This window comes from Echinops telfairi, unplaced genomic scaffold (assembly GCF_000313985.2).
Source record: "Echinops telfairi isolate 266 unplaced genomic scaffold, ASM31398v2 ScPeMD7_57;HRSCAF=196, whole genome shotgun sequence".
Lineage (NCBI taxonomy): Eukaryota > Metazoa > Chordata > Mammalia > Afrosoricida > Tenrecidae > Echinops > Echinops telfairi.
The window spans coordinates 2,879,657-2,891,649 of record NW_022103955.1 but is presented as its reverse complement, the minus strand read 5'-3'; the positions used below and the strand labels follow the sequence as shown (position 1 = coordinate 2,891,649).

At 44.3% G+C, this 11,993-nt stretch overlaps 1 protein-coding gene across 1 annotated transcript; it reads left to right on the top strand.

Annotated features, from left to right (window-relative positions):
• The first annotated feature begins 7,636 nt into the window (after nt 1–7,636).
• LRRC30 (leucine rich repeat containing 30) lies at nt 7,637–8,542 on the top strand. The gene has a single exon (XM_004703052.1). It carries the CDS (start codon nt 7,637–7,639, stop codon nt 8,540–8,542), a length of 906 nt encoding a protein of 301 aa, XP_004703109.1.
• Nucleotides 8,543–11,993: the final 3,451 nt, after the last annotated feature.

The window sequence follows — 11,993 nt, the reverse complement described above, 5'->3', positions numbered from 1 at the left end:
TTGGGGTCATCATCCTCAAGGCCTAGTGGGCCAGGATGTGCTCCAGTCTCTCCTTCTCCCCTGTCATCTGTTCCTGTGTGCTCTGGTCAGATATATCCTTCTCCCAAAGCTGCAGATTCAGTGTCATTGTTTGAGATACATTCTTCTCAGGGGAGGGGCAGGCATCCACTTAGTATTTGGGGCTGGGACCAGCCCACTAGACCTCTCCACTGATTCCCTGCTCCGCGTTGTCATGTTGTCTTCACATGCTCCATAGGGTTTTCAATGACTTATTTTCAGATGTAGATAACTAGTTCTTCACCCGCCCCACCCCCCAAAGCCACAGCCCTTCTGTTAGAAGCCAAGTGAATTAACCCTTTGCAGCACCCAGGGTCTCTTCTTCATACTGTCTTTTTAACAGTTGGCTTGTAGGTCAATATTATTAACATAAGCATGGCCTAAGCTCCAAGCTCTGAGCATTAAGGGAATACCAGGGGCTTCAAAAAGTTCATGGGGAAATGCCTCTGTCTTTCATGGTGAACAAAAGATAAGGGATGCTCATAGTCTAGGTGTGATTGGCATTTTAAAAAGTGTAATTCTACCTTACAAATTGGACTAGACCTGCACATGCACACTGATACAGATAAGACCCTACAACACAGGGAATCCAGGATAGATAAACCCCTCGGGCCAACAATGAGAATACAGATACCAGAAGGTTAAGAAGAAGGTGAGGGGAAAAAGGAGGAATCGATCACAAGGATGAACATATAATCTCCTCCCAGGGGAATGAACAACAGAAAAATGAATGAAGGGTAACAGAGGACAATGTAAGATATGAAAATAATAATCTATAATTTGTTAAGGGTTCATGAGGGAGGGAAGGTGGGGATTGGGGGCGAGAAAATGAGGAGCTGATATCAAGGGCTCATGTAGAAAGAAAATGCTTTGAAAATGATGATGGCAACATATGTACAAATGTGCTTGACACAATGGATGAATGTATAGATTGTTAGAAGAGATGTAAGAGCCCCAATAAAAGTATTTAATAAAAAAAAGGTCAGAAAATAAAGTAAATTTTATTCAACAACCAAAAAAAAAAAGAAAGAAAGAAAGAAAAGGAACATGTTTGGAATTCCTCAAGGTTGCCCAAACTGCCCTTTTGACGTAGTGTAAATCAAAGAGTGTAGAATGTGTGGGTTGGGGAAAGGATTACAAAGATGGAAACACTGCTTGTAGAAGTGTCTAGACATAGATGAAGGATATGTTTAGAAATAATAATTCACATTTTTATATTTTTAAAAATTCACAGGCATGTGTATATCAGAGTTTATGTATATAATAACTGCTCTAATTTTGTTCTTGTCTTTGTCAACTGACACATGTAGGAAGGTGTGGGTGAAGTCTAATCTCTCCATGAGGACACAGGCTGATACTGTCTCCCCGGACCGATAGCCTCTGTATAAAATGTGCTGTGCAGAACTGGCCTCTCTCTTAACCTGCTCTCCCTCCTGCTTGCTTAGATTCAGTGTTAGGTTCTGGGGTGGGTAGCCCCTGCTGTCTGGTGACCCTGGGAGCTATCAGAGCTCTGCCCTGTTTCTGAAGACCTTGGATTAACATGACTTTGCCTCCACCAGCCTTTGTGCTTCTGGGCTCCCAGCTTTTCCAGGCCCAGCAGCCACTGGAGTCAAAAAAAGCTTCCGGTTTTACATCCATGCATGTGTCAGCTGGGGCCTTTAGCAAGTGTCTGACCCAGGGACTAATACATATATCAGTGTTACTGTTTTATTTTTCTCTCAAAAACCCATCTAATCACAACTACCATTCATGTAACAACTATCATTGATTGAATACCTATCCTGTATCATCACTACATGGACCCTTAGTAATCATGACTTTTGTTATGTATATCAGGTTTTATTATTGCCTGAATTTTACAGATGACTTAATGATGGACTTAACCAAGAGGCACATACGACTTTAATGTAGCCTCTAGTGTGCAGAATCTAGCAGCAATCTGCGTTAACTGCAAAGATGTGTGCTCAGAAAAGCATCCGCTTTTATTTTGTCTCAGTGTGAATTCTCTAGAGAAGAAAGGGTAGTGAAGCTTATATATGTACATATACTTGTTATTGGAAAGATCTCTCTCAATCAAATAGCTCACATGGTTGTAGAAACTGACAAGTCCCAAGATCAAGGGTCAAATGTCAGACTTGAGACTTCTCCAGATTCGTGTATCTGCAAGGAATGACAAACCACCTCTAAGCAAACAGATAGACAACAGACTGCTGGCTCACAGGCTGCAGAAGCAAATGAGCCCCACGAAGGACAGACAATATGGCAGGCCACTGGCTCATGTCCAAAGAGCTAGAGGACAGATGATGATGAACCAAATGCAGGACCCAGATCAAGCAAAAAGACAATTTTTCCAGAATGCGCATGTATATTAGATGGAAACTACACCCCTGGGGAAAGTGAATTTCCATTGACTGGCTGCTCATAGATGAGCTCATTATGGAGTTGAATATATTACATCAGATTGCATCATTGGAGATAACTACACCATAACTGCCAAACCAGAAAATCATGACCAGCTAAACTGATACACAACCTTAGACACCAGAGACATATTTGGGCTCCCACTTGTTTTGCTTGATGTTCTCTTGCCCCTTACTCTAGTTTACCTAGGATTGTTGATTAGCCTCACAACTTTCTGCTACATGTTCTGCTTTTGGGAAAATCTGGTGTAAAATGGATTTTTCTTTTTGAAAAGGCAATAAATTCATGTGGATATGCAAAAGAAATATATCTAGATTACATATGCACAATGTTACTGCACTGTATAGTTCTCTGTATGTTCTGCTTTTAAAATTGCCTTCTTAATAATTTTTTTAAATATGCGAATTTCTTTCTTCCCAAATCAACAGACATAATATGTAGACATAGTTGGCCAGCCATGATAAAGATTAAAAATAATGTTTTTTAATAGATATCCTATTAGTGCAAATTCAGGAGTAACTTCAAATATTTTCATACTTACACTCTCATTATTTCAGTTTATTCTATTTAAGATTAAATACATACTGTGGTTGGTTTTTATATGTTAGCACAACAATCAACTGAAACATAAAGAAATATAGTAAATATTGTTAGTGTACTAATTTCTATTATTCGATAATTTCCTTAGATATTAAACTTACTTAAAATGGCATGGTATTTCATAAACTTGTCCAGCATTGTTTAATTCTGAAACACATTCAGCAAGCTGAAATTCATTCGGAGAGCTCTGAAAATTTCCTTTTGGCAAAATTCAAAGATCTAGTTTCTATAAACAAAACAGACCCCCACTGACATCCAGTTAATTTTTACTCCAAGCTACCCTGTCAAACGGGAGCCCTAGTGGTGTCGTGGTTGTATGCGGGACTGCAATCCACATGGTCTGCAGTTCAAAACCACCAGTGGCTCAGGTGGGAAGACTGGGATTTCTATTCCCATCAACAGATAAAGTCATGCAAACCCTCGGGTCATTAGGCGTCAGCTTTGGGTCCATAGCAGTGCGTCTGGTTTGGCTTTGCTTCCCTACCACACAGAGAAGACCTGCCTTATAAGGATTTTCAAATGCTGTAACCTTTCAAGAAGAGGAGCCCTGGGGGTGCAATGGTAAAGGGCTTGGCTTTGAACTCAAAGATAAACAGTCAACAACTCCATGGGAGAAAGGGGTATCAGTCCACCTCGGCAAAGATTACAGCTTTGAAAGCCCTACAAGGTAGTTCTTCTTTATTTTATCGGATTGCTAGGAGTCAGAATCTGCTTGGTAGCAATGGTTTTTAGTTTTCTTCATCTCACAGAGGCAGACTGCCCAGTGCTGTTACTGGGTTGATGATACCAAACTTGGTAACTCATGTTGCCACCCACACCCCAGGCATGGGCCTCCTTTAGTACCAAAAAGAATCCTTGCTGTTAGGTGATGACAAGGGAGTTCCAACGGATGGAGACCCAGTGCACAACAATACAAAACACTGCTCTTGCTTGCAGCCTCATCACAATTGTTGCTATGTTTGAGCCCATTTTTGAAGTCACTATGCCACTTAGAGTCTGCTTTAATTTCATGGACCCTCCCCTGCCCTGCATGATGTTCTTCTCATGATGGTTTGTCCTGACAACATAGCCAAAGTTTGAAGTCACGTGACACTTGATTCTAAGAGGCATTCTCTGTACTCCTTCCAAGACAGATCTGTTTGTTCTTCTGACAGGCTGTGAGACAGTCAATATTGTCACCAGCACTGTCATTCAAGTGTACCAACCCTTCTCTCTTATTCTTACCCACTGTCCAGTTTTCACATACATGGGAGGAAAAGCCTTAGTAATGGTTATTAACCAACTTTAACCATAGGATAATGTGTGGTAAATGTTGTAAATACCTTAATTGTAATAGTTCTTAGATTATGTGCATAGTAACAACAAAGCTGTTTTGTAAAATCTTTCTTCATTAAATTATATTATTAGTTCTAACATTGCTAGTAACTGAGCAGAAACCTTTTAAAACTCTTCTTCTTTCTTTAACTACTACTGCATTTTCAAATGTATGGGTCTATATATGTTCACAAATACTAATCATAATACTGTAGTCAAAGTACCTGAAAATTCACTAAAATCACCTACTACAAAAGAACTGACAGCAATATAACAGCATGTGCTTGAAGCTGAAACTGCATGACCCAAAGCATCATTGTTAATTGAGTAATAATCACAGCTCTGACCAGAGCACATGAAAAGGCTCAAAAAGTAAAAGTAGCATGGAAGTGAGGCCATGTCTGTATATTGATACATGTAAGCTAGGCTTAGGAAATATATTTCATTGTTATTACTAACTACAAAGGATAGTTTTATAAAACATAAGAAATTTCTGTTGAAACACTACAGAAAAATTTTATTGGCATTTTAGTGTCACTCCCTGGTGAGGCCACAGAGACCTTTCTCCTGAGGGTTGATTCAACCAGGCAACTTTCTGGTTAGCAACCAATAGCGCTCTTTGTGGCTTATACAGTGCATTCTAAATCTAACAGCGTTGTTACTATTTATCCCCCCAAACCAATATGGACTTCAAAGAAAAGCTATCTTGAATTTTGCATATTTTTACCCAGAAAGCAGGTTAGATCACTGCCTCCCATCTCATTGTGGGGAGCCTAATTTGTAATGAGCATTTGAATCAGAGGTTGAGAAGGTACTTTCAGAACTCCCAAAGGTACTTACATCACACCCAAAGAGCTCATTTCATCGCTGAGGAAACTGATCCCAAAGAGAATGAGTGTCCTTTAGGTTCAGTGTTCTGACTCAATCAGCATGGTTAGACAAGAGGACAGACCAGGTTTCTCTTTCATAAAACTAGAAGATGCCAAGTCAGCTACTCGCACAGTCCATCCAGCTGATATATGATAACCTCTGCTGGAGAAGAACGAGCTATTTTTGGAGGGGATTAAATCTATTAACCCAGAGTTTTCTGGAATGATGTTTTTTCTTTGTTCTTTCTAGCTAGTTGTGTTGGAGGTAGAACAAGCAGGGTTCATGTCTAATTATGTAGCTGCTTCTAACATATAGTTAAGTAGGCATTTTTTATGCCCGTTTTCTCAGCAATTCTACTTGCTACTGAAAACAGAGCAAACAAATGAACAAGCAACCTGCATCTGCTGTAATCATTCAATTTTCACTTATATTGACCCTAGGACCGAGTAGAACATCTGCATAGTATTTCTGAAGCTCAAATCTTTACAGAAGCAGATTGCTCTATTTTTCTCTCATGGACCAACTTCTAGGTTAGAAACATTGATGTTGTGGTTAGCGTACAAGTGTTCTAACCATTATACCACCAGGGCCCTTTAACCTTTAACGACCACGACCCCCCCGCACCCCCCCCAAATCAAACCTATTGCTGTCAGGTCAATTTCCGCATACAGTGACCCCACAGGACAGAGTAACACGGCTCCGTCATGTTTCCAAGGTGGCGATCTTTACAGAAAGAGATGTTGTCACATCTTTCTCCTGTGTGGCAGCTGCTGCCTTGTGCCGCCAACTTTTCAATGAACGGGTGTGCCAGCAGACCCCCTCCTGGGCCCTCCAGCCACCTGAAAAGAAGGGGTGGTCTCCACGCCACCGGTGGAACAATTTCCATAGGACAAAGCTCAGCGTTTTCTGAATGGCTTCCAGTCTCGGTTGGACAACAAGGTGTGGATCTTGCTTCCACCATACGCAAGCTTCTGAACTAAGAAATAGGGCCTCTCTATTGCTCTGTGCCGTCATCTGGGGGATGTAGTAATTTTCATAGACATTCTGCATAGGAAGGATTTCAGGTAGTGCCTTCCACAGGGTTCAATGAGTGCTAGCCAAGTACTTGGAATTGTTTTATTCAAAGCAGTCTCTTAGGGAAAGAGAAGCAACCGCCACAGCAAAGACAGATGTTGCTTAGCTTGTTCCAGCTGCTGTTCCCCAATAATCAAGTAGTCAGACTATGTTCATGGAGGGGAAGAAGTAAGCATAGCTAACTAATGTTTTTTAAAACACAAGGGCTTGCAGAATCTCTGCCTGTGCCAGTCCTGCCCCAAGCTAGCTTTCCTGGCCTGAGGGCGGTCAGGATCCTAGGAGTTGCCATTTTCTCCAGAATAAGCATTTTGCTGGGGTGGCCTGCCCAAGCCACGCTCATCCAAAACTGCTCTTTTTAAGCAGCGAGAGCCTTTTCTCCACCGCTAGGACACACATCTTGATGTTACTTCTCCTTTTCCTCAGTGCCAGTGTTAGGATTTGTCTCTGTGCCAAACTGTCGGTCTCTTTCCCACACCTAGGGGATGAGGAGCCCACATCCCACTCCTCGGAAACAATGGGCACCCACGCCGAGCAGACAGAGGCAACCACTGAGTGGCTGGTCATAGTTAAGTGAAGTTCACTAAACTTGGAAGCCCACTCGGGAAAACTGACGAGCCCGGAAGTGCTCTGACGTAATGTGGAGTAGAAGTTGCCCTTCGGTTCTTAACACTAGCAGTCATCCGCAGTCACTGCTGACACGGGGCCCAGGGGGATTTTGTTCTCCCGGTCCCTCACCCCCACCCCACACCCCCAGTCCACAGTTCGTCCAAGTTTGAAGCAGGGATGTGTGATATGGTCTGATGCGCTTTGGAAACTGCTCCATCACGCGTGTGTTGCTTCTTCTCTCTGCAGCGTGCCCCACAGCCTGGTTTCTGCCTCCTTTTGCTAATCTCTAGAAAAATGGAGTGTGAATCACCGCACACCACTGTGTGATCCAAGAAAAGTGGAGCGGCTCGGGTTATATGTGGCCTCCCCGTGGCCTGTTTGCATATCCCAGGTCAAAAAACCCAAACCGAGTGACGGTGACAGCTGCCTGTGGCTTTTAGAGAGAGCTTAGTGTAGAGGGAGTTCTGCTGGGCAGGATCAAGAGAAGTATACCGTTACAGCTGCAGCCTGGAGAGAAACAGTGTCCATCAACTTCAGCACAGCTCCTGGGGCACTGGGACCCACGGCCCGGACAACGGCATGGCCTGACGGAGCCTTTCCTGGAAGCAGGGACCTCCTTGCCACGCTCTTTCTCACGTACAGGTTAGATCCAGCCTGAATTCACCTGGCTTTTAGTGGCTGCGTGAGAAGACCAATGGGGGCCAAGCAGTCAAGGGGTCATTCCAAGGACAAGGATCCCCAAAGAATATGGCTGCTGGGGAGAAGGCAGAAGTTGTCCCCGTGGGATGATGCCCTTCTCAATGGAAGAGATCCGAGGTCCCTGCTGAAGCACGGCATGCGCCATATCACCTTCAGCCTGGTCACCAAAGGGATGACAGATGTCCCCGACTTTCTATGGGGCCTGCCTGAGGTCCAGAAGCTCAATCTGTCCCACAACCAGCTCAGGATTCTCCCTCCTGAAGTGGGGAAGCTGACTCGGATCGTGGTCCTGAACTTGAGTGGGAACTGTCTGAAGACGCTGCCTGGAGAACTGAGCCTCCTCAAGAGCATGAAGGTCCTATTTGTCAACATGAACTGCCTGACCGAGATGCCGCCGGAGCTGAGCTCCTGCAAACACCTGGAAGTGTTGAGCTTGTCCCACAACTGCCTTGCCCAGCTGCCTGCCAGCTTTGCGGACCTCTCGAGCCTGCGGAAGCTGAACCTCAGCAACAACTCCTTCGCTCACCTCCCCATATGCGTGTTTTCCTTGAAGCAGCTGGACTTCTTGCACGTGGGCTCCAATCGACTGGAAAACATCGCCGAGAGCATCCAGTGCCTGGCAAGCCTGCAGATCTTCATCGCAGAGAGTAACAACATCCATTCCTTCCCCAGGTCGCTCTGCTTAGTCACCAGCCTGGAGCTGCTAAACTTAAATGACAACGACATCCAGACCCTGCCAGAGGAACTCTACCTTCTGGGGAGACTGGCAAGGATTGCTTGGAACCCCATGGACAAGGGGCTCCATATTTCCCATAACCCTTTATCCAAGCCCCTGCCTGAGCTGATAGAGGGTGGTCTAGAGGTGCTTTTCAGCTACCTGAAGGACAAAAACCGCCACTAACTTGGACGGAGTCAGCTCACGTCATTGTCCTCGGGGTACTTTCCTGGTCAGAATTATTAGTCTTGTCAGTGTTTCTGTTAACATGTGCTAGGTAATTGTCAAGCCCCTGTCCCGGGGAGGTGTTGGCCTTTAATGCTGTATGTGATTAATAATCTTGATAGTGCATGTTCATCTCATCCTAAACGTAAATGAAAATGGCTCTTTGGTTTTCTCTAAAGAGAAATAGTTGCCCGGACGCTTAGCGTAATAGTGGGATTTAGTCATAGAATAGTGGGAATGAGGTCAAAAGTCAGAGTAAGCTATTTACCAAGCACCTCCTCGTGCCAAGTGAGGCACTGAAATCATCAGGTTTCAGCTGATTTCCACTTGTGTGTTGGCAATAGGTGGCCCGATGGCAAAAGCAAGAGACAGTCTCTGTTTGAGCCTCAGTTAAGCTAATTTGGGACCAAAGTGTGCAGGGGAGCCCCTGCTCTGCTGTCAGTCACCAAGTTGAAGTTCCTCCTGAGTTTGAGGGAATCAGTCACAGGGATTCTCCTCTTTATAGTGTCCATGGCAGAATCATCGAGCTGCTGAAGCATATGCCTGGTGGTGAGTAGCAAGGACAGAGGGCAGGCTTCCAGATAATAAACATAAGTCAGTTTTAATGAGTTCTTTCTGCATGTGTTTCTTATCGTCTTCCATGCCCCGTCCTATCCCTGGACTTCTTTTTGAGGTTTAATAACCAATAGTCAAATTAAGCAGTTCGAATATTGTTTGTTTGTCCTTGTGAGATTTACTCTCCGAGAGTCGGTGAGGAGCAAGGCCAAGCATCAGGGAAAGCTGGGTAAGATACAGACAAGCCATACACAAAAGAGTCACTTTCTGAAAACCCAGAGTAGGGTAGGATTTGCCACTTGGCATCATATGCGAGCATTTAAGAAATACCTTCGTGACATTTCAAAGCTCTTTGGATAAAAGGCTCTGTGAAAATATTTCAAGTGTGCTTTGTTTTCAGTCAGAATACACAGTTTACAGTTAAACCAGAGCACTGGGATAAGCAGTCTCAGTCCCTGCCCCAATGGCTACTGTTCTCACTGCAATCATAGCAGACAGAAACTCTAAGGTGTGGCTATTTGTTTGAAGTTAAAGATTAGAATTAAAAAATGGTGCATGAAAGAAACCTACTGCCGTTGAGTTGATTCCGACTCATAATGACACGATAGGACAGAGTAGAACTGCTTCTTAAGTTTTCTGAGACTGTAAGTTTTCAGGGAACCAGATAACTTCATCTTTCTTCCACGGAGCAACTGGTGGGCCCAAACTGCCAATTTCTGGTTAACAGCCCAAGGCTTAACCCACTGCAATACCATGGCTCCTTGAAGGAAATACAGTACCTTTCGACTTACAAAGAGCCGAGCCAATTACTGTGACTTCTTGGCACATTTGTCCACAGAATATAGTGAACGATATCAGAGTTTAGGTTTGGGGGGTTGTTGTGAAGACTTGCCTTACCTCTTTATGATCATTTCATTACCTCTATGTGTTAGTCCCTTGTCTAGGCTGCACGCGGGGCTGAGACCAAGGAAGGAGCAGTGAATTAAGGAGCTGAGAATGCAGCCACGTTTTCTGCTAGCATGCAGGAAAAGCCTGGTTACTGCCAAAGAGAGGTGTAAGCAACGAACTGAGGGAAGGACGTTCTGCACAGTGTAGACAGAGCCTCAAAGGCTCAGAGACCAATGAGCAGCAACCAAAGAATAAACTATGCATTAATTCGTCAGACCTTTTGTTCATTTTCACCAAACTCACTGCCATTGAGCCAATGCTAACTCCTAGCAGCCCCCTGTGGGTTTCTGAGACTCTAACTGTTAACGGGAGTAGAAAGCCCAGTCTTTCTCCCACACAGCAGCTGGTGGTATTGAACCCCTGACCGCGTGGATCCCATATACAGCCATCTAATTCTTGCCCCACATGGGAAAAAGTAGCAACGTGCTGAGGCAATGGTCATAATTTAGTCTCTGGTTCTGAGCAGAAGCAATTGGGTGTCAAGTTGCTGTTTTATTTTTTGGAAAAACTGCTCAAAAAAGATTCACATGACTTATTCATGTGAGTCAGTGATCTTCCCAACAGACCCCAAAGCAAAATTTCCCATCCATGAAAGAGTGCAGCCAGTTCCTGCTGTTATCACAGCTCCCATAGTTCCATTAGCACATTTGTGCATGGGCTCTTTTGCTAACCCCTGGAAGACAGATCTGACCCATGTCACTCGGAGGCAGTTACAGAGGAGTCTCCTCTAAAGTCCCCTCCTCCAGCAACTGGAGACCTTCACCTCCCTGCCAAGCACACACAGGCACCCTCCCCATGGCTGGTTAGAGCCAATACTATTTAAAGACCTCAGGAGAAGTCTCACTTGCCCTGAGTCATAGGGTGAAGGCTTCCTCCGGGGAGCTCACTCACTGATGCTCTGAGTCTAGCTCACGCAGCTGTCACACCAACACCAGCTTGTGTCAAAATCACACCCACGAGTGTCTGCTGCACTGTAAGAGCGACTTAGACTCCCAATAACTCCTGTGACCCTGCTGTCCGTGGAGACACGGAAGAGGACGCCGGTGCTGCACTTTTCCTGCTGAGCAATCATTTTAGGCCTCTTCTCGCTTTTCTAGTCATTTGATCTGACAGAAACTCTACTCCAGGGAAAGGAGGCCCCGTATTTTGAAGGTGATCTGAGAGCTTATGCGTGCTATGAGCGAGGAAAGGGGGAGTGGTATCAACTGACTTGCATAGGAAGCATTCAGATGTATGGCGGCAGTGCGAGGTTTTCCTTGCTAGTGCTCAGCACTGAGGAAATACATGGTAATGATACGAGTAATGGACTGATGTGCTTGATGTATTATTTCTTTGCTAATGCTCCTTTTTATTGATAAAGGGAAGTGTTGAGACAAAAACTGGCTAATGAGCTCAAGTATTCAAACACAAATGGGGAACAGATTTGATATCACCGTTAGTGACTTTTTTGTCAATGTTTACTGTTGACTGACCAACTGTGACTGCGTTTTTCTGCTTATTTATTTTTAATTCTGATACTATCACATTCCAAGAGCACACACTATTTCCAAGGTTTCTGGCATCAAAGCGCTGAGAATGGCAGCCTTTGCTGTTGCGTACATTTAGCAGAAGAATATGAGCTAATTGGGTGCTGGTTGTGGGGAGCTGAGTGCTCAAATCCCTGATGATATTGTCATGTGCATGTCACTTGGCTCTCTGCACAGAGCTGCGGGCTCAGAAACACCCTTTTTTGAAGTCGCTGAGGTGTACAAGCACCCAATTAAGGGTAAGCCCTCTGTTAACAGTAAAGTAAGAGAACATTGAAAAGACACACGTGCTCAGGGAATAATACTGCTGAGCGAACAAAACGGCTGTGCTGTGTATTTGAAGGAAAATGAGTCATTACTGAGCTTGTTGGATTAATAAATGG